The sequence below is a fragment of the Syngnathoides biaculeatus genome, chromosome 12 (assembly GCF_019802595.1).
Source record: "Syngnathoides biaculeatus isolate LvHL_M chromosome 12, ASM1980259v1, whole genome shotgun sequence".
Taxonomy (NCBI): Eukaryota; Metazoa; Chordata; class Actinopteri; order Syngnathiformes; family Syngnathidae; genus Syngnathoides; species Syngnathoides biaculeatus.
The window spans coordinates 435491-458506 of NC_084651.1; the positions used below are offsets into that span (position 1 = coordinate 435491).

Consider the following 23016-nt stretch of genomic DNA (forward strand, 5'->3'; position numbering starts at 1 on the left):
CGATCGCTTTATTTCCGTTTATTTTGAGTTTAAAATATAGTTTTCCCCCAGTGGAGTTGCCCAGTTTGGAGGGTAACTAATATTCAGGTGAAAAGTCTAAAATGATTGGTGTTGGGCTCATTGTTATGCATCGCAAAAAGCCGACAGTCAAGTGTTCACAAAAACAAAAACCGGTACTGCGGACGCCGACGGACCGTCTCAAGGCTCAGGAAGGCTTTGCAAGCGTTTGAAGTGAATTAGGCGATTAGCCTGACACTTAAGGATGACTTCCATACCGAAAAAAAAAATACAATTTGCAGGTTACAATATGACTGCGGAACTTTTTAAATGAGGAAATGACATTGTTTCTTGAATTTCCACTTTTTTTTAATCACATTGAAAAAAACCCCGACTTTACTATCAAAACAATTTAGTCTTGAAGACCGCTATTCATTATAAAAAAGTAAATATTTTCCTCAAGTTACCAATTTCTGTTAAAGTTGCAACGTCCATTTTTTTTGTACGAAAATGAAAATATCTTAAAGGACGATTCTAGAAATATGACTCCCGAAATATTCCGGTCGCGTGATTGTGACGTCACGCAGTAGGCGAGGCGTAGTTCCTGCTTGTCCGGACCCGAAAAAGCAAAAAAAAAAAAAAAAAACTGCTCGCGGCTGCTCGGCTTCACGTTTGGTCGCCCGCCCGCCCGCCCGCCAAGTGAGCGAAATGGCGTCGCGCTTCTCGGACACGGATGGCGACGAGCGGCAGCAGCAGCAAGAGCCTCTGCTTCAACGGGGGCGCCAGCAGGACAACAACAGCCAGCGGGGTAAGAGAAGCGGCGGGGGCGGCGTCCCCCCCCCAATCCAAACAAAAACAATGTTACTACGCGTTTATAGCAACAAATACATTTTCCGTAGTTTATGTTAGTGTTGTTGCAGTCGAAGAGTTGCTTATATGTGGTGGTGGTGGTGGTGGTACGGGGGGGGGGGGCGCCCTTTTGTTGACGAGGCACTTTTGGACGTAACATATGGTGGACGGCCTGACTTAAATAACAGTTGTTTTTTTTTTTTTTTTTAATTAAAGCCAAAAAAATATTGATGTAAAACGATTGCTTCAAGCGTCAAATGAGTCCTATCACCCCCCCCTACCCTCCCCCCCAAAAAAAAACAAAAAAAGAGTTTATTCCCAACAAAAAATGTCCCTCGATTCCCATCTGGAACATCAGTGAATTGATGCAAATTGGGACAAAAAAAATGTGATACTTTCGGGTAATTCAGTGTCATTTTTCGGGTTTGCATCTTCCAACCATTTGAATGAGTAAAGATGTCCGTTTCCATTTCTTGTCAAATTGAGGGAAAATGCGTCCCGCAGCTCCGGCGTGTCGCTCGGCGCGCTACGGCCTGGCCCTGCTGTCCTCGTTCGGCTTCTTCGTGGTCTACGCCCTGCGGGTCAACCTCAGCGTGGCCATGGTGGACATGCTCAACGACACCCGGCGGGCGCACCGCAACCGCAGCGGGTCCCTGTGCCCCGCCCACCCCGGCCCGGCCCGGCCCGAACGCAACCACACCGTGAGGGTTTTCATTTTTACGACGAGAAATGAGATCTTATTCTAGGGTTAAAAAAAAAAAACAAACATACAGAAAATTGAATGGTACTAAGGAAAAAAAAGTCAATTTTATTCTCACATTTTCATGAAAAGATACTAGTTTTGTAAAACAAATATTTCATCATGATGGTAAATGGAATAATTTTTTTTTTTTTTTTTTGTAATTGCACATCCACTCCGGTAGTTGGCAGCGGTGGTCTCATGGTCAGTGTGCGCAGGGAGTATTATTATTATTTTTTTTTTTTATGGCACTGAGCAAGCAATCTAAAGTCCAGAAAAGAAATGGATAAGAGTCATGAAAAATCTGTTAGCAGGGATGACAAAAGAAAGTCAACCCAAAGCTGAGACGAGGAAATATGACGAAGCGTACGGAGCGCTCGGCTTCGCTGTGACCGCAGGGGGGGGGGGGGGGGAGAAGTGTTGGCAGCGGACAGCGTGAAGCCAAATAAAAGACGTGACACCCCAGTCGGGCCGATAAACCGCTGGATTATTTTCAGCCAGAAGGTGCCGAATATTGCCGACAAGCGTCCCGCTTTGTCAAAGCAACTTCAGTAAACCGGCGAGCACCGTTGGCGTCATACAAGGGAGCGGAACAAATTGCAAAAAGAAAGAAAAAGCCCACAAGATCGCACTCAGATAGATGTCGAGCAGGAGCCCGTCCGGCGGCCCGGTGAAGAAGTCGGCCACATTTATGCACAAGACGCATCCAAAACTTCTGTTCTCAATCAGGAACAAATCCCACGTAGTGATGGAGCCACTCAGATTTTTTGCAATATTTCCAAAAAAATGACCCCCGGTTTTCCACAAACTATGACTGGGGAAAACAAAGAAAATGTGGCCTCCGTACACGGAAGCGCATTGCCGCCGCGCGTTTGTTTTTTAAATGCGCACTGTTCTCAAATGAGTCAACTTGGCATTAGAAATACTTGTTGGGAATTTGAGATTGAGAAGAATAATTCCTACCTGAAAGGAAACGATGGCAATACAGGCAGCAGCCGTCTCGTCCGTCCATCTTTTCAGCAGGTGTGCCGTGCCGTCTCGTCTCGTCCGTTGTGACGATTTGAGCTGGAGTTCAACGCCGCCCCCCCGGCGGCTCTTTTTCACCGGCGACAATACGGCGCCGTAAACAAACGCCGACCCGACGTGCACGAGATGAACTGAATTTGAAGTTATTTCATTTTATGTTTCACGATCAAATGGTGCAATAAGTCACTCAAAAATGTTTACGGTTTAAACATTAAACAAAACAAAAAATGGATGTTTACTTAAAGTCTTTTCTGTTTCAAACAAAAGTACAACGTTAAGGTTATTCTTTGTTAAATGAACAATTTCTAATTTTTTTGTTTTCTTTCATCTTCCTAAGGATACAATGTTATGCAGAGCTGTGCTTATGACAATATTTATAGTCGTGGGGGGGGTGGGGGGGGGGCTCAGGGGCATAGCAGAAAATCATTGAGAGGCGCTGCTTTCCGTCCAAATAATTTCACGGAGAGTTAAGTTTTAAAATCATTTCCTCAAATAAGAACCTCAACACCTTTTGGGGGTGTACATAAGAGGGAAAAATATGCACTATCACGATGCAAAGGAAAAAAGCCAACGTTTCAATGTAGTTTTCAGAAGGCTCCAATTTTGGCACCTTTGCGGCAGGCCGGCGTGTACGACTGGGACACGGAGACGCAGGGCTGGATCCTGGGCTCCTTCTTCTACGGCTACATCCTGACGCAGATCCCGGGGGGGTACCTGGCGGGCCGCTGGGGGCCCAAGTGGCTGATGGGTTTGGGCATCCTGGGGACGGTGGCCTTCACGCTGCTCACCCCCGCGGCCGCCGACCTGGGCGCCGGCTACCTCGTCGCCGTCAGGGTGCTGGAGGGCGTCGGGGAGGTACGGCGCCGCCGCGGGACCCCCGCGGGGATGCTTTTCAGGGGAAATCCAAATTGCCGTTGCCATTCTCTGCTGTTTTACCCGCTCGCTGTATCTTTTGTCTTGAAGCTGAAGATGACTGTAATGTCATCTCCAGGGCGTGACCTTCCCCGCCATGTACAGCATGTGGGCGGCGTGGGCGCCCCCGCTGGAGAGGAGCCGCCTCCTCACCATCTCCTACATCGGTGAGGCCGACGAGTCGAGGCGCCTCCGCGTCGGCGTTTTGCGCTCCAACCTTCACTGACAATTTTGCGGCAGGAGCTCAGATCGGGACGGTGGTGTCGCTCCCGCTGTCGGGGGAGATCTGCTTCTACCTGGACTGGACCTACGTCTTCTACATCTTCGGTAACGGCGGTTCCCCTTCACGCGAGCTGTGAAATTTGCTCTTTTAAGTGCGCGCGCACGCGTCTGTCAAGGTGCGGTGGGCCTCTTGTGGTTCGTGCTGTGGGCCCTGCTGGCCTTCGACAGTCCCAACAGCCACCCGTGGATCTCGGAACAAGAGAGGGTCTACATCGTGGGCTCGCTGAAGAACGAGGTGTGCAAAAGTTCCGTAAACCCTCGGCGTGGCGGAACCGAGGCCAGACCTTCCTCGGGCCATCAGAAAGACGTTTCTAGACAAACGCTTTCCGAGCAGCTTCCCGTGTTGCCGCCCGACTGATTCACAGTTTCAGAATCGACGTCAGGCCTCGCCCCAATTTCATTGGTCGGTTGCTTTGGATGTTCCTGTGGTTTCCTCCGTTTGCATTTAGGGCTTGACGGGATCAAAAACCGTACGCGAGCTGAGAGCCGTTCACGTGTTTCTGTCTTCTTTTTTTTTTTTTTGGGCTGATATTTGCCAACTTTTGACGGAACAGCTGTCGCCGTCGGGCAGAAGCATCCCGTGGGGCGCCATCGTGACGTCGCGCCCCCTGCTGGCCATCGTGGTGGCGCACTTCTCCTACAACTGGACCTTTTACACGCTCCTCACCCTGCTGCCCACCTACATGAACGACGTCCTGGGCTTCAGCATCCAGCAGGTGAGGACGTCCTCCTCGCCAAAAGCTCCCAAACGCTAAACCTCGATTGACGGCAAAAGTGCGCGTCAAAGTCTTTATTCTTCCAAAATGCCGTCGCGTGGCCAGAGAAATGGGGGGGCGACAACGAGATTTTGTTTTTTGTTTCTCTCTCGATGGAATGGAGATTAACCCCCCCCCCCCACACACACACACACACACACACACACACACACACACACACACATTTAAACACGGTAACGTAGCCAAGCGCACTGAACGCCTCTCGGTCCCGACGGTCACCAGAACGGCTTCCTGTCGGCGCTCCCTTACCTGGGCTGCGCCGCGTGCGCCGTGCTGAGCGGTCAGCTGGCCGACTACCTGCGGGAGAGGCGGCGCTGGGCCGCCGTCACGGTCCGGAAGTCCTTCTCTGCGGTGGGCATGACGGGACCGGCCGTCTTCCTGGTGGCGGCCGGGTACACGGGATGCAACTACACCTCGGCGCTGACCTTCCTCACCATCTCGTCTTCGCTGGGCGGAGTGTCGGCGTCCGGCTTCAACATCAACCACCTGGACATCGCCCCCTCGTGAGTAGCGTCGGCCGCGCGCCCAGTCCGTCCGTCCGTCCGGACCGCCGCTTAGCCTTCGTCCGTCTTCCCGGCAGCTACGCGGGAATCCTGCTGGGCATCACCAACACCTTTGCCACCGTCCCCGGCATGGTCGGACCCGTCGTCGCGAGAAGCCTCACTGCCAATGTAAGAATTTTATTTATACAGTTGACTCACTTGAAACTCAAATGGCCGCTGGGGGGGGGGGGGGGGGGGGGTCAACAAAACTGACACAATAAACTCGAGAAACCTTTTTCAAAATATGAGCAGCACCAACGACATCTTATTGACTTTTGACCCAAAGTCCTTTTCAAGTTAAAAGATTGGACTGTCAAAATAAGATCTTGGACAGAGATGAGAAATGGATTTTGAACTCGGGTTAAAATGCGGCTTTCGACTGCCAAAATAAGATGATTGACGGGATTTTCAAAATAAGATGGATGCCCGCTAAGCGCATTTGATTTGGATGTGTACAAAATCAACAAAATAAGATGTCGGATGCATTTTTGAATGGCAAAACGGTTTCCGAGGACGACGCCAAGCGTTAAGCTTTCGTCGATTTTCCGACCGTGTAAACGAGAGTCGGGTCTTTGTGGTCCGTGTTGTCAGAACACCATTGAAGAGTGGCAGATGGTCTTCTACATCGCCGCCGCCATCAACCTGTTCGGCGCCACCTTCTACGCCATCTTCGGCCGAGGCGCCGTGCAGTCCTGGGCCCTCCGCGCCGACTCCTACTCCTGCCAGGACTAAGACCGAAGTCCGTTTGGCGTGAGCGGCGAGCCCTTCCACGCGGAGAACATGGATAAATCCAGAATTTCCTTGACTGCAGTGAACTCGCCTGGGGTGGGGGTGCACGTTCCAGACCCATGCGGGGCAGATAAAAATCTGCAACAAAGAGGGACCATATAAAAAAAAAAAAAAAAAAGTAAATTTGACAAATCCCAGAGAAGACAACAACGAGGCGTTCTAATACGGCCTATCCAAAGCGAAGATATGCGTAGCTAGCTTGCTAACTGTTAACGTGGACAAAGGTGCCCAAAGTTGGTGTGGAACGGGGGGGGGGGGGGGGGGGACTCGTTCACGCAGTTCTCTAAAGATGATGCACCGTGTGCTTGCGTTTGCCGTTTACAGGAGCATCGAGAATCTTTCTGTACTGTATTTCAAAAACTAATCATGTCGTTCTGGAAGAGAAAATTGGCAGCTGACGCTAACAACCCTTCAAACGGCTGCTTCAGCGCATCGAGCGTCGAATGCGCGCAAGACAAAATTCTGACGTGCCAGATCAATTCAAAAAAGGGACCGCCTAAAAACGCACAAATATTTACTTGCAATCAAACGAGGATTTCATTTTTTGGTCGTCCATTGTCAAATCTGCGTCGCGTGTTGGTAGCTTTGACGCAACTGCGAGAAAAGGACTCGCCGCCTCTCCAGCTCAATCGTTCCTACGTCGCGCTCCAAATGGTTCGTTCGTTTTTGGCTCAGCGATCGGCAGTATAGTTTGGATTGATCATCTTCTGTACCCTCGATGATTATTGTACATTTTGGAAATGTTTTCCTCTTATGGTAAAAATGTGACACATTGTTTTGTTTCCTGTTCATTTTTTGAAAATGTATTTCAAGGGGCAGACTCTTTAGTTTTGCAATTCTTGGGTGGTATTAAAAAGGGACCACACCTTTTTTTTTTTTGGCACGATTGAAAAGATGCAGAAGCTAACTTTTCTTAGATGTCACATCTTTTAAGAGTTCTCACACGTGTGCCTTGACGAAACGGGTCGGGCGGCGGCGGCCTTTTTCCGTTGAGTGACGACGATTGTCGACGTAACGACCGTAAAGCCGGGCTGTGCAAACGTTTGTATCGTTCACCGGAAGGCGCCGAAACCAGTCCGATATCCTTTGAACGGCCCTGTCGTTTGTGACTATGTATCATTGTGTATGATAAATATTTCACCATCATAGAGTGCTGCGCTAATCCTTTCTTTTGCTGCTGCTGCTGCTTTGAAAAGGAGCCGCGACAACGGGAGCAAGTTCAAATAAGTAACAAGACACGTGAGTCGCGACTATAAAACCGATCATAAAATGGCTGCAATCACCAAATGAGTGCGTTCGTGTGTCAGCGCCACTTTGGAGAGATCTTTGTGACACAATTTTGATCACAAACATCACACAAAGAGGCCTCTCCACCCTTCATTTAGTTCAGCATCTCCAGAAATTGCAATTTCTACTTGAGCTCATCTCTGGAAAGGTGAAGCCAGGAAACTTACTCAAGACCTGGGCTGTCAAACTCATTTTTTTTTTTTTGTCACGTTTTCCTTCGGGGGGTCCTTATGACTGAAAGCCTAAAAATCTTTAAACACATCAAATTTATAAACTACTCTTGGGATCAGAAATGGGGTTCATCAACTATTGTTGAGGTTTGGTAACACAAAAAACGGTTGCAATATCGCAATGATTTCATTCATGAGATGGCAATTTGAAGCTTTTGTCCTGATTTGAACCTGTCGCATGTGGCAGACCGGATCGGGACCGCGGGCCTCAAGTTTGACACCCGCTGGTGCTCTGGACCGAGTGCGCCCCCTGCTGTTCTTCAAGTGTAACCAAAAAAAAAAAAAAAAAAAAAAACAATCTTGTAGAAGAAATAGCACGATGCAAAACGCTGCGCACGTCTAAAGGTTGATCATTTGGCACAGGCGTGAACGCGCCGATTCTGAGCGACCGGGCGCGCGAACGCGCTATTACGCAACCACTGCCACCCCCCCCCCGCACGCGCCTGCAAGCGGATCAACGTCGGCTGTTCGCAAGTGCGCGCGTGCTGCCTCGTACGACCTGCACTTGACCACAAACGGCAGTAAAAGGCCAAAAAAAAAAAAAAAAAAAAAAAACCCTCACATCAGCAGCCACAAGCCTGCACGGTAAGCAAAACGTTACGTCATCGCCTTTGACAAAAATGCTTCGTAGCCCGTCTTTTCTTTTTTTTCGCGGCTCGCGATGCTATTTCGCAGTTCACACGAGCCGAGCAATCTGACGTTAAGTTGGCGCATTTTTGTTTAGGGGGTGGGGGGTGCACTGCGGCATCTGCAGCGGGGACGCTTCTGGAGAAGAAGGATGAGGATGTCTAGAATGCTCCGCACGCCGAATTATGTTATAATAATTAAAAAGTCCTGCGGTGCAGTGCCATAGAAACAGATGTGGCTGACAAAATGGATTTTTCTGGTTTGTTTTTCTTGTGCTGCCAGGGCGTGTCGGCAAAGGTTTGACATGGCAGAGATGGTCGGCGGTTAGAAAGCGAGACTGGATTTTACGATGCCTCCAGAAACCATTTTTTCAAAAAAAAATAAGCCCGTAGCTCGGCAGGTTGATTAATTTTTTTTTTTTGCTGGTCTCGAAACACAAGCAAAAATATTGAGACGCAAGTAACGCTTCTTATGTCTGACCGCCAGATGGCGGCAGAAAACCACACGATTCGGCCTAACAGTGCCCCTCCTACGAGTGGACTGCAAAAGTTAGCCATAACTTCATTTCGGATAACTCCTCGGTCACCTAGTTGTCTGGGACAAACTTTTTCGTTCGACAACGACAAATACTCCTTAAGCGTCTAGCGTCGTCGTTCTGCGTGAAAGGGGAAGAGCGGAAAAGCCCAAATAAGTTGAAAGCCGTTTTTCCGTCGTCGTGCTTTACGAGTCGCGGACGTCATCCTGTTAGCTAACGGTGGGAAGCCGCATCCATATCCTGCATTGCACGCCTGTGTCAGAAAAATATGGAATTGAAAGCCAGTGGCAAACGTGTGAAAGGCGGAACATCTAATACGCTTGAGAAGACGCAAATTTGGGGTGGAATTACAAACCGCACGACCTCAGAATCAGGTTAGGGTAGCCAGTGCAGGGACGGGAACGGAGGAAAAAAAAAATATCGAAATAAACAAAATCCACTCACTGAGTCTCCGCGGCAGTTTTCCAGAAGTCCGACTGAGCCTTTCTTGACTTGAGCCGGCATCGCGGTTGGCCATGGGCAAGGAGAAGGTCCACATCAACATCGTGGTCATCGGCCACGTGGACTCGGGCAAGTCCACCACCACGGGCCACCTCATCTACAAGTGCGGCGGCATCGACAAACGAACTATCGAGAAGTTTGAGAAGGAGGCCGCCGAGGTAAGGACGCGCAAGACTTGCTGGGTCCTTGCGATGGCCGCCAACCTTATCTTGGCGACCTACCCGTGAGTGGGCAAAGCCGGCGGCACACGTTAGCTTGTACACATTTCCTTTTTTCGGTCACACTGTCTGAAGTCAAATGTCCTCTTTCAGGTCAGTCAGGATGACCAAAACCATTTTGTTAAATGCCACAAAAATGATTTTCTTCCATACCCCAAAAAGTACTCTGTCTTTAAAGGACGTGGGGAAGGCCTGATGATGAGGTCACGGCTTCGGAAGCTCCTGATAGGCTTACTGATCATGTGAGGTCATTGACGAAGGCCACAAATCAAACACTTTTTTTCCACTGGTTTGAAATTATGAGGGGGGGAACCCAAATCAAAAGAAATCGGCCAGGAAATCAGAGAAGGGATCCGGAAACTCCACAAGTGTGGCTCGAAAGCAAATTAGGGAGTAGACTCGTCACCGTTTGCTGGGCCAATTCTTCTTCTTCTTCTTCTATATTACACGTGACTCGTCCGCTCCCTGCGGTAGCGTGACCACTCCGCACATCCGTTGTTGAGCGATAGGAGCCTCCCGTACCCGAGTGGCATCTTGCACCACTTGCACAATCGACGACGACGGCGTGAGCGGTGCTCCCTTTGAACGGCATACGTTCCTTTTCGTGCTGGTGCGCTTTGCACAACGGCCACCTTGCTCGGAATGCTCGAGGACGGCATCCTTTGCGCAAGTGGGGGAAAAAAAAAAAAAAAAAAAAAAAAGTTCTATCACCGCCAGATTACGAGCCGCCCCTTATTGCTCCGCGACCGTCGCCGCAATGTCTTTGGCGTCTCCAACGACCGTCGTACTAGAACGGCGCCAACAACCGGAGGCAAATTCCGCGTACGTTTCTGACACACTTTCCAAATAAAGCTCGTTCAGTTAAAAAACAAGCACCGGGCTCCAAATAATGACCCGACGTAATGTCATGAAATATAGTTGTATTTTTCCCCACAATTGCTTCCCATTCATTCGGTCCGTGGCGCAAAACAGATGGAGGACATGCCATTAAGGATCCGACGAAGGAGGCAAACGAGCGGTCGGTCTCTCGCCATGTTGCCTTCCAGATGGGGAAAGGATCGTTCAAGTACGCGTGGGTGTTGGACAAGCTGAAGGCCGAAAGGGAGCGCGGCATCACCATCGACATCTCGCTGTGGAAGTTCGAGACCAGCAAGTACTACGTGACCATCATCGACGCTCCCGGCCACAGGGACTTTATCAAGAACATGATCACTGGAACGTCGCAGGTAGGCCACGCGAGGATGAAATGGGTGATTTCGGCAGAGTTCCCGACGGTCTCCCGTCTTTCAGGCCGACTGCGCCGTGCTGATCGTGGCCGCCGGCGTGGGGGAGTTTGAGGCCGGCATCTCCAAGAACGGGCAGACCCGCGAACACGCCCTGCTGGCCTACACGCTGGGCGTGAAGCAGCTCATCGTGGGCGTCAACAAGATGGACTCCACTGAGCCCAACTACAGCCAGAAACGCTACGAGGAAATCGTCAAGGAAGTCAGCACCTACATCAAGAAGATAGGCTATAACCCCGACACGGTGCCGTTTGTGCCCATCTCCGGCTGGAACGGCGATAACATGCTCGACGCGAGCCCCAACGTAAGTACAAACACTCCCGCTGCGTTTCCACGTTACGACGTAGATACTGAGCCTTTTCGGGGGTTGCAGATGCAATGGTTTAAGGGGTGGAAGATCAACAGGAAGGACGGCAACGCATCGGGGACCACGCTGCTGGAAGCCCTGGACGCCATCCAGCCACCCACCCGGCCAACGGACAAGCCTCTTCGCTTGCCCCTTCAGGACGTTTACAAGATTGGAGGCACGTCAAGTATTCGGCAACCCGCTTGAAATGTCCCGGGGTCCCAATACAAGTACGCCATCCGTCGGCAACCACAATAATCCGTTTTCTTGGGCTTACGGGAGCGCTGGCACAGGCGGGGAAACCCACAATCTCTCCCCTTAGCCAGATCATCCAACTTTTCCCCGGCGAGCCCGAGCCATTGCCAGGCTAGCGGAGAGTCGCTGCTGTGTGTTCTGGGTTTTCCCCGGGACCTCCTCCCGGTTGGACGTGGACGCGGCCAGAACACCTCACCGGTGAGGCGTCCCGAACCAGGGGGCGTCCTGACGAAAGGCCAGAGAAAGCTCGTCCGGGACCGGTGTTTTGACTCTGAGCCCCTCCCACATAGACCAGCTTCTCCCCCGTCCCTAAAGGACCAGCGCAGACGCCCTGCGTCGAAAACTCCCTTTGACTGCTTTTAATCGAGGATTCTTGTTCTAGCAGTCACGATCCACAGCTGACAAACCTTTGCTGAGGGTGGGAATCTAGACCAACGGGGTAAAATCTCCAGACTGCACACTTCCTCCTCGCTGAAATGACACACTCATGAGATCTGGGGTGGGGGGTAGCAGCAGCAGCAGCAACGGCTTTGATGGTGCACTGCTTCCCTTCTTGATACCCAGATGGTGTCCTCAAAACCCCCTACAAGTCCTTCTCCACAACCTCAGAGAACTCCTGCCAACGTCTTCACGTGCACATTCATAAACATTTCCAATTTCACTCACTGCTCTGCCAATTATTTACAGCAAATCTTTTGCTCCTGGATCTGTTACCAACAAAGTTTCCAATGCGTGGACAAAAGTACTCTCCACCTCGTGTTATTCATAATAGAGGATACTTTTAAGGGGCCTACAAGAATACGTTTGTGAGTAAACAGACAAGATCGGTATTATTTTTTCTACATGTGCCTTGGCTCAAAAAGGTCGGGATACACTGGCAGACCCGCTAAAAAGTGCACCTTGATGACGGCCTTTGTGTTCTCTTCTCTACGGTTTCAGGTATCGGAACTGTTCCGGTAGGGCGCGTGGAAACGGGCATCCTCAAGCCTGGCATGGTGGTGACCTTCGCCCCCGTCAACATAACCACCGAGGTTAAGTCGGTGGAGATGCACCACGAGGCGCTCTCCGAGGCCCTGCCCGGTGACAACGTTGGCTTCAACGTCAAAAACGTGTCCGTCAAGGACATCCGGCGTGGGAATGTGGCCGGCGACAGCAAGACCGATCCGCCGCAGGAGGCTGCCAGCTTCACCGCTCAGGTAAAGTGGTGGTTTTTTGTTTTTTTTTTTTTTCCCCCTTAACTAAAGCACCCACCTACCCCCCCCCCCCCCACACACACAAAAACAAAAAAAAAAAAATCACGCTATACGCAACTTGGTTCGATTCTTGCAGAGTTGGAATGAACCCTACATTTGAATTTGTGCAGGTCATCATCCTTAACCACCCGGGCCAGATCAGCGCCGGCTACGCCCCCGTGCTGGACTGTCACACCGCTCACATCGCCTGCAAGTTCGCCGAGCTCAAGGAAAAGATCGACCGTCGCTCTGGAAAGAAGCTGGAGGACAACCCAAAGTCCCTCAAGTCCGGAGACGCGGCCATCGTCGACATGACTCCGGGCAAGCCCATGTGTGTCGAGAGCTTCTCCGAGTATCCCCCACTGGGTAAGTAAGTCTACGGAGAGACGCTTGGAACTTTTTCGAAATTTGGGCTCTGAGTCTGCAGGAAAAATGTGAACCCCTTAACTTACCCGCCGCTAACGATGAGACGTCGCCCCACATTTCAAAGCGGCCCTTTCCCGACTCGACTTTCAGGTCGCTTCGCCGTGCGCGACATGCGGCAGACGGTGGCCGTGGGAGTCATCAAGGGTGTGGAGAAAAAGGCCTCCACCGCCGGCAAAATCACAAAGTCTGCCCAGAAGGCCCAGAGGAACAAATGAATGTTGTGCGACGCTGCCGACCCGAAGGTCTCCCGAGGCAGGACGTCGCTCATCCGGCTCCATCCCAAGATTGGCTGCTTCAACTCGATAACCAAAAACTGGTTAATCGTCGCAATGCATCGCAAGACCATCCGGAGAAAAGAAAAAAACCAAACAAAGAAAAATGACAGCTCTGCCGACTCCTATCGTGGTTGGATCACCACGGTACACGATGTAATAACACATAGCGGTAGTTTTAAGTGTGCGCTGTTTGTTCCTTTCAGTCATGGCAATACTCTCGCTAAATGAGTGCTATTCCACTCGCTCACCGAGCTATATACAGTATACTCCCGTCCACAGGTACCGCTGACACGGTCGGTGTCGTCCTCAGTGTCCGTTTTACGTTACGCGTGAAGAGCCCAGGACTAGAAGTTCAAACTACTGTATGTTTTGCCCAGTCTGAGTTAAGTAGGTAGAACGTACTGTTTTCTCGTGGTTCGGCTTTAAGTGGCATCGCGTGTCCTTCCCGAAGGAGCGCCAAGTCAGCCTCCGCATTCTTTTCACCACTTCGCTCATTGGCACTTTGCACACGCCTTGGAGATGTATTTCAAAATTGACTGAAGCTATTGCACCTTACCGAGACATTAAACTCAGTATGTTGTTGTTATGGTCATCTGTCGTTTTGTGCTTTTTCTCAGAAGGTGCAACAAAACGAGCTTTGCGATGAATGCGTGCCGTGAAAATAGTGCCAAGACTTTGCTACAACCGCATCGGGGTTGTTTCCCCCAAAAGACATCGACGAGCTGTCAGGTTTCCTGAGGAAAAAAACGATCCTTAAAACTGATCGGCCTACTGGCGAGATCGGACCGAGACGGTCCGAGACCAAACCTTTGAGGTGTCTTGAAGGAGTTCAAGACCACATCAAGGCAAGTTGAGAACCTTTTTAGACCTCCAAGACTTTGGCCCGGTCGAGTCCAAGGTTATAGACAAGACTGAAGAGTTGAGGACAAGTTAAGATCAAAATATCCGAGTCGAGGCCAAGACCAAGACCGTGAAGAAATTTTCTTTATTGAACAGAACATCTGAAAGTGAACTGGTCGAGTCGAGTTTGAGACAACAAAGGCCCATTGAAACATTTAAGCTCGACATCTTTTGCTGCTAAATGGACAAAAAAAAAAAAAAAAAAAAACAAAGCAACTTGAGCATCAACTGACCCTAAAATCAATCAAAAAAAAAAAAAAAAAATACAGGTTGAACATAAATGAAATCATCACGCTTCAGCTTCTGTCTCGCTCTGTTGAGAAAACAAAAATGTACGAGGATTTACTCTTCTTTTTTTTGTCCTCCGCAAATGAACAAATCCTTTGTGTTCTTTTTCTGTGAAAGGCCAACTTGCTAACACGTGACACCAACTGTGGACTGTGTACAAAATATATAGACTGTTCATCAGCTTGGGTTAGGAAAAACATGCAACATTCATTGGAATTGAATCTGAACTGCCCCGTCGGTGTGATTGAGCGCGCGAATGGTTGTTCGTCTGTATGTGCCCTGCGATTGGCTGGCGACCAGTTCAGGGCGTACCCCGCCCGCCCGTTGACAGCCGGGATAGGCTCCAGCACTCCAAAACGTACAGGGAGGCGTCCGGCAGGCGCGCATCTATAGCCACATTTTTTTTTTTTGCTTCATACCTCAAAGATTTGCCCACCCCACCCCTGAGATCCAGGACCTAAACTCTTTCGTGAATGTAAAGCACCGGTTTGGTGTACGGGCGTGCGCTTAAATCGGGCGACTCACTCTGAAGAAGAAGAAGCTCGACTAGAACCGCCCGCCTCTACGTCGTCCATCTCGACGGCCTCGATCGCCGGGATTCGGGAGCACCTTCTCCCTCTCGTGCTTCTCGTATCTTTGCGCCATTTGCAGCAGCTCCACGGGGACATCCTGCAGGCCCGTTTCCATTGTGACTTGTTTGTTTGGCCCGACAGAACCGTCAGCGCGGGCTGACCTGGCCCGACCGCTCCAAGATGGGAATCAGCTCCGGCGCCATCCTCCAGTTTTCTCTGGTTACCAGGGTAACGGCAACTCCGCAGCGTCTGAATCATACGAGCGTACGTCACGGACCGTTCTTCGGCGACAACGGCGTTTTAACCGGCCTCACCCCGCTCGTCCGGTGCGGCCCACGCGGTGCACGTACTCCTCGATGTTTTGCGGGAAGTCGTAGTTAACGACGTGCGTGATGTCGTGGACGTCTAAGCCGCGAGACGCCAAGTCCGTGGCCACCAGGATACGAACGCGACCTGGCGGGTATTCTTACTTCTATTCGATGTCACCGACGCACGTGCTCCCGGGCCAGCCGACGGTGAGCCCCCGGGCTTGGACAAAATCGGCGCTTGTGCGCACGGCGACCAGTCCCCATGCAAAAATGGACGTGACATTGAAGGCGCATCGCTTGCGGTTTACCATCTTTAAAGTCCTTGAGAGCCTCCTCCCGATCACACTGCTCCCGGTCGCCGTGGAGACTTTGCACGGCCAGACCTCGGAGACACAAGTCGCTGGACAGGTCATCGCACCTTCGGAGAGATGGCGCCATTTTAATTTCCTTTCGGCAGGCCGTGCGCTGTGCGTGGACAGCTCTTACGCCATGAAAAGACTCTTTCTAAAGTAAATGCAAACACCAATGTCTGGAAAAATCTCATTTGAATCGTCACACGCTTCTCTGAAAGCTGGACAACGCTTGGAAACTTGAAAAATCTGATTTTTTTTTTCCCCGCTTAACCCAGGCTCGAAAGGCCACACTTACTTGATCTTCTTGCTAACAAAGATGAGAACTTTCTCGTCAGGCAGGAGGTCCCCGATGAAGCCCAACAGGTAGGACTTCTTGTCTTCTTCGTGCAGCACCAGCACAGTCTGCTGCACCGTACCAACAGCCTGCCACACGGGTCGGCCGTTCATGCGCATTTTTTTTTTTTTAAGCTCAATTCAAACTTGCCATTATTACTTTCCAACTGGACACGGAAAAAAAAAAAAAAAAAAATCTGAACGTGCTCGACGTGTCTTCTTCACATACTGCCAAGTCCAAGGTGCCCACGAAGACCATCATGGGATTCTTGAGGTAGGACTTGGCCAAACGTCTCACGCCTGCGGGCCAGGTGGCGCTGAAACGGGTCACATGGTTCACTGCATCAGCAAATATTCAGCATATTTGGGGAATTGTAAGCCTTTGTCACGGAATGAATTCATTCCACATGAAGTTGGCATTTTCACTTCAAGCCGTGTGCTTGAAATGGTGAAAAGCAGCACTGCAGGCGAAAGTCGCGACCAAAGAAAATCGACGCACCAAATGAGAATGAATATTTCAAATATAGACGTACCTCTACTTAGAAACGTCTCGAGTCCCGAAATAGTTTGGGTTACCAAATGCCTCCTCGCAAACATACAGTATTTTCTCCGGATAGGGAAGGCAGCCCCCAAATTCCACCCAACGTCAACATCCTGGATCTCGCGAAGTGGAGCGCCTCTCCCATTGGCTATCGCCGTAGCATCTTCCCGGCACCCCACTGGCTCGGAGGGACGTCAGTCTTTACCCATGATGCTTTGCGTTTCCCTTGGACACTCGAGCGTCAACGAAATACACGCTAGCACACATTGGTAAAGTACAACTTTTGTTTTTCATCTTTCTTCAGCTTTCGCGGAACGAAATTGCGCGCGCGCGTCCATCCGTTCTCACGACTGTCAAACGTTGCCCCCCCCCCCCCCCCCCCACGATGCCTTTCGCTTCTTGTTGCATTGTCGCCCGACGCAAAAGGTAAATGAACATAATTCTTTACATAACGTACTTTGGGAGCTCGGAACGGATGAGGCTATTTACACGAAAAATTCACGTTACAAAACAACTTTTGGAATGAATTAAATTTGCAAGTAGAGGTACCGCTGTATGTATTTGAAGCGGAATTACAGAAAGGACAACTGGTTTTAAGAGCAAACGCCAAACATCCCGCCGTTTTCACGGCACTTGGACTGATCTTTCCAGACCGACGGAATTTTGTCTCGTGACAATCTAAGCGCTGAACCCGCCCAAAGAAAGAGGAGACAATAGCGTTGAACTTCGCCTGCCCTTTTGGAGTGCAATAACGGTACCAAAAAGTGAAGAAAACTCGCGTAGCGAGAGACGACTCACAGTCGCGGTGAACCGGAATTTGGATGAGACCCCCCTTCCACGCTTCACTGTCAATAGAAGTTAACCTAATACCTCGTCATGACGGTCTGTCGGTCGGGCCGGATGTCCAGCAGAATCTTCAGGATCTGGGGTTCAAAGCCCATGTCCAGCATCCGGTCCGCTTCATCCAACACCTTTTTGAAGTCGTGAGACACGCGACGTTGACGGCAGTGATAAAAGAAAGGCCCTAAAACACAAAGGGACAAACGAGTCGAACCAGGTAGCTGATAGAGCGCAGACTGATGACTTCGTTCATCTGCAAATCGTTGAGTCGTCCCGGCGTGGCGATGACGACGTCCACGCCCCCCTTCACCAGGTGGATCTGAAGCCTTCTGTCGCCGCCGCCGTAGATGCACACGCTGAGAAAACAACACGGCTTGACCAAGCGTGGCAACGTGGCGCTTCCGTGCTATTTGTGGGCGGAGCGTCTCCTCCGAGACAAACGGAGCTTGCTGACCTTTTATAGCCTTTGTAGCGGTACTTGCCGCACTCCTCTTCAATCTGCAAGGCCAGCTCTCTGGTGGGAGTCAGCACCAGCATCCCGGGCCCTTGGCGTTCGGATCGAGGTCTAGGAACAACCGCCGCGTCAAATAACGCGGCGCGGGAGTCGGCCGGGACAAACCGACGGCTGCGGCGCTCACGCGGGCTGTCCGTCCATGTGGATTAATCCGGGGAGCAGGTAGGCCAAGGTTTTGCCCGTTCCGGTCTGGGCGACGGCGATCAGGTCCTCCCCGCTCAAGAGCACCGGCCACGCCTGCGACTGATGCGCCAATTTGCCCCGTTGAGCCAAGACACGCTAAGAAGTTCAACATCGCCGCAGCCCTTCCGTGTTTTCTTTTTAAAATCAGTTCTCAAGCTCTTCCTCCACTAAGCAAAACCCTTTCAGTGGATGTTAGCCAATCAATGACGTCGGTGATCGGGTCGGCAAATGAATAAGAATATAACAATCTAAAATGCTCATTTATCGGTCGATACCAATAAAGTCAAGCGGATTTTATACATTCAAACGAGGTCAAACGTGACTAAAAAGGCCTGACGCGCGGCAGTAATTTCATTCCCCCCCCCCCCCCCCCCCCCCCCCACAATGCCATTTTGCTACAAAATGTGAAGAGAATTTTGAAAGGGACTATTTTTCATTTGCGGGATTTAGTTTTCAATGTTACAAAATAGAAAGATTAAATACCAATTGAAAAGGCATATTGAGTCATCAAACATTTCCACTTCACCCAGCGTTGAGAAAACATTTTTCTCCAAGTGTAAATATCTTTGAAATATGCAACCGGAATTGAATTTACCCGCTTTAACAAAATAAAAAGGTTCAATTTGCATAACAAAGTCCGTTTTGGTTTTGCTCAATATCAATATCAATTTTCCAAAACAAACAAAAAACGTCAAACGTACGCCCCACGGAGACCGGCGGCTACCTGGACGGGAGTCGGCTTGACGAAGCCGACCCGACGGATGGCGTCCGTGATCTCCGGGTAACCTTCGAAAGCTTCCGGAAAGCTCCGGCAGGGATTGGGGACGGGCCGTTTCTCGCCGCCGTCGGCGAGGTCGTCCACAAATATGTTGTTGTTCTCTTTCCTGTGTGACGCACGTATTAAAAAACAAAACAAAACAAAACAAAACTGAAGAAGGAAAGTCGACCTCCAATCTTGAACTTGTTTGTCCGTGAGGAGGGAAACGCTCTCAGCCTCAGTGTAGAAATTCTTCTTGATGGGGGGCAGCTCTGAAAGACGACGCGCACAAAATTGTTTCGGGTCATTTGCTTCCACATACGCGGATAATAAAAGCCGTCGGACAAACGGCAAAAACTGCATCAGCTTGTCCGAGGGAAACTGCATTTTTTTGGGGGGGGGGGGGGGGGTTATTGTACAGTGAATGACAGCCGAGACACATTTCCATTTGCGAAATTTCACCTGTTGTGATTACTACAAAAAGAAAGAACTTTAGCTACCATAAAACATGAAGTTGAGCTCAAAACTGTTTTTTTTTTTTTTTAATGTTACCCAAAAATCTTAATGCAACTGAATTCAAGTTGTTTGCGGGCACTTTACATATTGGAACAGTTTTCAAGAAAAACGATGTCAGATTGTCAGCTCACATTCAAACAGTCGTGCTTTGAAATGTGTACTTGTGGGGAAAAAAAAAAAACGTTGGTTTTTAAAAGAAAACTCTGAGCAAACTGAGTTCTATTTTGTAATCATTTAAAAAAGAAAGGAAGGTCAATTTAACTTGTCAATTTACGTTTGAGAAAAGATTACCAAAAATAGGTAAATGTGTCACATGAAAGTGTTAATCGTCTTTTAGATGACACATCGCCAAGTTTATGAAAATGATACAAAGGAGTTGCAACTTTTGGCATCTCAAGTGGTGTTACCACAGAAACGCAACTTTTGGAGCCGCTTTTTATTTTTACGACCGCGGACAGCAGTCATCTGGCATCCCCGAGGGTCCGTACCCGCCGGCCAAGCCGCTCATCCTCACCGCGGGCCGGTCGGTCCCGAACCGACGTCAGCCGTGCGCGCGTGCACGTGCCCATTCCTCACCTTTCCATTTCATCTCTTCATACTTGCGCATGTTCTCCCGAATGTCGCTCCAGTCCATGGCCGGACGGGCCGGGGTCACGTCCGCTACCTGTAATTGTGCACGGGACCACACCGACACACTTCCTCCTCCTCCTCCTGCTGCTGCTGCTGCTGCTGCTGCTGCTGGTGCTGCTCCTCTTCCACCTCCTGATGGATCAATTCCAATACCGACTTTTGTTCAAGTGCGTTCATTTAAGCTGAGCGGGCGGACCCCACCCCCGCACTCACCCCCACGGGATGGAGGATTCCCGCCGGCCAGCAGCTCTTCCATCATCTCTTTGGCCTTCTGCTGAGCAGAAGATGGTCCAAAGACGAGCACCTCGGCCTCATTCTTGCCGTCGTCGATCTGCGGCGCAGAACGACCCGATAAGAGATGCCCGCATTGCATCGAGATGCGTTTGGAACGAGTTCTGTGCAGCATGGCCAAATGATAAACGGCATAAAAACATAGAAATGACATTCAAAACAATTGTGCCCACAACCCCCACGGATGGATACAGTACAAAGTTTCATTCTTTGCAGTATGTAAATAATTGAAAAGTGACGTGTGCCTCGCCATGACTGCAACAGTGCCATCTGTCTGTTGCTCTGTCCAACAGCGAGCTTTATTGTCGACGTACGCAATTGAGCCTCTGCCAGCCTGCCTGCCTGCCTGCCTGCCGTCTTTGACATGAACAGTTGTCAACTTGCCTTGATTCTTGCGCCCGTCCTCTCCTCCAATTCACGTTTTTTAGCTCCTCCGCGCCCTTAAAACAAAATTAAATCGGGTTAATTGGACATAAACCACTCAAAACTGGTCAACGGGTGAAGCTGAGGGAAAAGTTCAGCCAATGGCGGGAAGTGCATTTTTCCATTTGGGACGTGGCGGCGACGTCACTGGGGACTCAGCCAATTCTTAATGGGGAAGTCCACTCGTGGAACACACGTCATTGGTACTGTGACTTCAAAATAAGGATATCATTTAAGGTTGTGTCGAGGATATTTATAATCGGCAATTTCCAATGTTCCCGCTCGCTGACGTTTTGGCGAGTCACGTGACCTACGTGTGCCCAACCTGCGGCTCTGTTACGTTCCCACGCAGTTACGGCCGCTGCCGGTTTCTCCTCATCTGATGATGACATACAAGTGTCGGTTGATCGGAAAGACGGAGGAAGACGTCCACGCAGATTTGAACCTGCGGCCGTCGATAACGTTGAATATTCGGATGGTTCTTCGGACGGGAACTGTGTGGGAAACGCAAGCGAGCCTCGGGTCGAGCACAGGACTCGTCACGTTTGCGCACGTCGGTCATGTGACTCGCCAAAATGAACATTCAAAATTGCAGATATAAATATCCTTAACACAACCTGAAATGATATCGCGTGAAAGTCACAGTACCAATGACATGACCTGCTACATTGTTCTTTTCAATGAGTGGACTTCCCCTTTAACACATGACGATCAAGTAACAATTGGAAGGCATCAAAAATATGCAATCCAGTATCACAATATAAGAGAGTTTATCATGTAAACTTTGGAGCATTCCGCAATCAATACTTGTCCAAACAAAACATTCCAATAAATCCAGAACACTTTCCAGAGTTGCTGCTTCCGAAATGCACGAACGCGTGCACATCACTAAGACGTGTTCGACGAGTTGCTCTTACCAACCAATCAAAAGATGTCAAAATTATACAAATTAAAAATGCCACCACTTCTGTGGGCCACTCAACTGGCTCGAGTATACCGAATATGAAATCCGATCAATTAGCAGCAATATTTCGAAAATCATGTCATGTTATATTTTGTGGCTTCTGAATTCACGGAAGAAATATCGCCACCAAATTAGGGAGGGAAGGGGAGGGAAGGGAAGGGGGAGGGGAGGGAAGGGAAGGGAAGGGGGGGGGGGCTGTTAGGAATATTGAATCGAATTTCATTGCAGAGTAGCCTGTAAGCTAACTTCCCTTCTGGCCGCCATTCCAAATCGTGTTCATTGGGCCCATTTTCGGTCAGGGTTAGAGCCAAACCTACCAATTATCCTCCCCACCAGGCTACGTTCCACGGTTACGACGACAGCTGAATTGGACTTTTCGGCCCCGAGTTGAAGTTGTCGACTCCCGTGGCTCCGGGCAAAAGGGCGGCGGCCATCACTGCGCTTCTCGCGCCGTCCTCCGCCCTCGTACCTCGAAGCTTCGAGCTTGCTTGTGTTCCGTCCACCGAAAGAAATTTTGCCTCTGAGCGTCGGGCCGCTCGGAGGCCTCCATTCGGTCCCCGTGGATTGGGCCGTAAAAGGCTCGTTTTCGTCCTCTTCCCAGTCAGACATTTTTTTCCCCCCAAATTGAGCCCAAAAAAAGTGAAAAATCTGCGAGTCCTTAATCACGATGACCCCTTCATGGACCTTTCGAAATGTCGTACTTCAGCCTGAATTCCGCCTGAAAAATGCATGAGGTCAAATATTGGACACGATATTACTCTTTTTTTAAAAAAAAATTATTATTATTACCTCTCTAAACGGTCAGTTTTCTTTCCAAACCCAGCCGTGGTTGTTTGGATAGAGCAAAACGGTCTGAGCAGATGAAACCCACGAAGACACCGGGATTGATGATGATGTTGCCCGAGCGGGAAAAAGAAAGGTCGAGTTTACCATTGTCGATGAAGGCATCACGGCTAAAGCTAACGTTGCCTTTGCGAACGTTAGCGCGACTAAAAAGGGGATTTCTTACATTCAATGTTTTCTAACGCATGTTGGTTTAGGTAGAAATCAATGTATGGTTGGCTGCAATAACATGAATAAAATTGGCTAGCGAGGACTAAAATGGTTGATTTCAAACTGAGATTTACGGCGACCGGGAAAAGGCAAGCACAGCCAAAGGTTGCTGCCTTCAAAAGAAAAAATGTCGAAGGAAATGCGCTTTTTAATGTTTGCATACAAATACTTGGGGTTTGTTGTGTTCGAATTGAACATTCAAGTCAAATACTTATTTATCTTGTCAATTCTAGAACTCACAATTTGTCCAATTTACATCATAACCGCCTCTTGCGGTTTTTCAACCAATAATTTGGCCGGTAATCTAAAAAGTTACTTTGTTGAAGCAGAGCTGCAGATCAGCACGAGCTGTTTGAAATCATGTCACAGAAATGCTACCGAGACACCCGCCGGGGACGCCTTTTTATCTCAAAAGTCAAAAGG

The 23016-nt window shown here is 49.7% G+C and overlaps 3 protein-coding genes across 7 annotated transcripts; 2 read left to right on the plus strand and 1 right to left on the minus strand.

Moving 5' to 3' along the window:
• The first annotated feature begins 586 nt into the window (after window positions 1-586).
• slc17a5 (solute carrier family 17 member 5) lies at window positions 587-6687 on the plus strand. 3 transcript variants are annotated; one of them, XM_061836430.1, is made up of 10 exons: window positions 587-805; window positions 1333-1547; window positions 3233-3466; window positions 3575-3690; window positions 3764-3850; window positions 3922-4040; window positions 4360-4521; window positions 4804-5084; window positions 5162-5252; window positions 5715-5855. In XM_061836430.1, coding segments are annotated over exons 1-10 (1407 nt in total). In that variant the 5' UTR covers window positions 587-705; the 3' UTR covers window positions 5717-5855. The 3 variants fall into 3 exon arrangements, with proteins under 3 accessions (XP_061692414.1, XP_061692412.1, XP_061692413.1); XM_061836428.1 differs by having other exon boundaries at window positions 616-805; window positions 3603-3690; window positions 5715-6687; XM_061836429.1 differs by having other exon boundaries at window positions 617-805; window positions 1351-1547; window positions 3603-3690; window positions 5715-6687.
• A 356-nt stretch (window positions 6688-7043) lies between these two features.
• On the plus strand, window positions 7044-14239 carry LOC133509447 (elongation factor 1-alpha 1). 3 transcript variants are annotated; one of them, XM_061836436.1, is made up of 8 exons: window positions 7044-7151; window positions 9052-9250; window positions 10357-10536; window positions 10601-10897; window positions 10967-11117; window positions 12134-12390; window positions 12558-12792; window positions 12943-14239. In XM_061836436.1, exons 2-8 carry the CDS (start codon window positions 9107-9109, stop codon window positions 13065-13067), a joined length of 1389 nt encoding a protein of 462 aa, XP_061692420.1. In that variant the 5' UTR covers window positions 7044-7151; window positions 9052-9106; the 3' UTR covers window positions 13068-14239. The 3 variants fall into 3 exon arrangements, with proteins under 3 accessions (XP_061692420.1, XP_061692418.1, XP_061692419.1); XM_061836434.1 differs by lacking the exon at window positions 7044-7151 and adding an exon at window positions 7190-8014; XM_061836435.1 differs by lacking the exon at window positions 7044-7151 and adding an exon at window positions 7190-8014 and having other exon boundaries at window positions 9060-9250.
• On the minus strand, window positions 14218-22899 carry ddx43 (DEAD (Asp-Glu-Ala-Asp) box polypeptide 43). Its single transcript, XM_061836427.1, has 18 exons — window positions 22330-22899; window positions 21858-22258; window positions 20538-20593; window positions 20076-20193; window positions 19809-19994; window positions 18907-18988; window positions 18684-18843; window positions 17901-18019; window positions 17717-17827; window positions 17477-17618; window positions 17293-17393; window positions 16111-16198; window positions 15844-15971; window positions 15504-15613; window positions 15202-15340; window positions 15049-15136; window positions 14841-14984; window positions 14218-14340 (listed from the first exon to the last, which is right to left on the minus strand). Exons 2-17 carry the CDS (start codon window positions 22147-22149, stop codon window positions 14862-14864), a joined length of 2043 nt encoding a protein of 680 aa, XP_061692411.1. The 5' UTR covers window positions 22150-22258; window positions 22330-22899; the 3' UTR covers window positions 14218-14340; window positions 14841-14861.
• Between the last annotated feature and the right edge of the window lie 117 nt (window positions 22900-23016).

Excerpts from the sequence above, each read along its gene's own strand:
- LOC133509447 (XM_061836436.1), top strand. The coding sequence starts at position 9,107 with ATGGGCAAGGAGAAGGTCCACATCAACATCGTGGTCATCGGCCACGTG. Across the intron at positions 9,251-10,356 it reads TTGAGAAGGAGGCCGCCGAG|ATGGGGAAAGGATCGTTCAA; the intron begins GTAAGGACGCGC and ends GTTGCCTTCCAG. Across the intron at positions 11,118-12,133 it reads GGACGTTTACAAGATTGGAG|GTATCGGAACTGTTCCGGTA; the intron begins GCACGTCAAGTA and ends CTACGGTTTCAG.
- ddx43 (XM_061836427.1), bottom strand. The coding sequence starts at position 22,149 with ATGTCTGACTGGGAAGAGGACGAAAACGAGCCTTTTACGGCCCAATCC. Across the intron at positions 19,995-20,075 it reads GAATCCTCCATCCCGTGGGG|GAGGTGGAAGAGGAGCAGCA; the intron begins GTGAGTGCGGGG and ends TTGATCCATCAG. Across the intron at positions 18,844-18,906 it reads AAACAAGTTCAAGATTGGAG|GAAAGAGAACAACAACATAT; the intron begins GTCGACTTTCCT and ends TGCGTCACACAG.
- slc17a5 (XM_061836428.1), top strand. The coding sequence starts at position 706 with ATGGCGTCGCGCTTCTCGGACACGGATGGCGACGAGCGGCAGCAGCAG. Across the intron at positions 4,041-4,359 it reads TGGGCTCGCTGAAGAACGAG|CTGTCGCCGTCGGGCAGAAG; the intron begins GTGTGCAAAAGT and ends TTGACGGAACAG. Across the intron at positions 4,522-4,803 it reads TGGGCTTCAGCATCCAGCAG|AACGGCTTCCTGTCGGCGCT; the intron begins GTGAGGACGTCC and ends GACGGTCACCAG.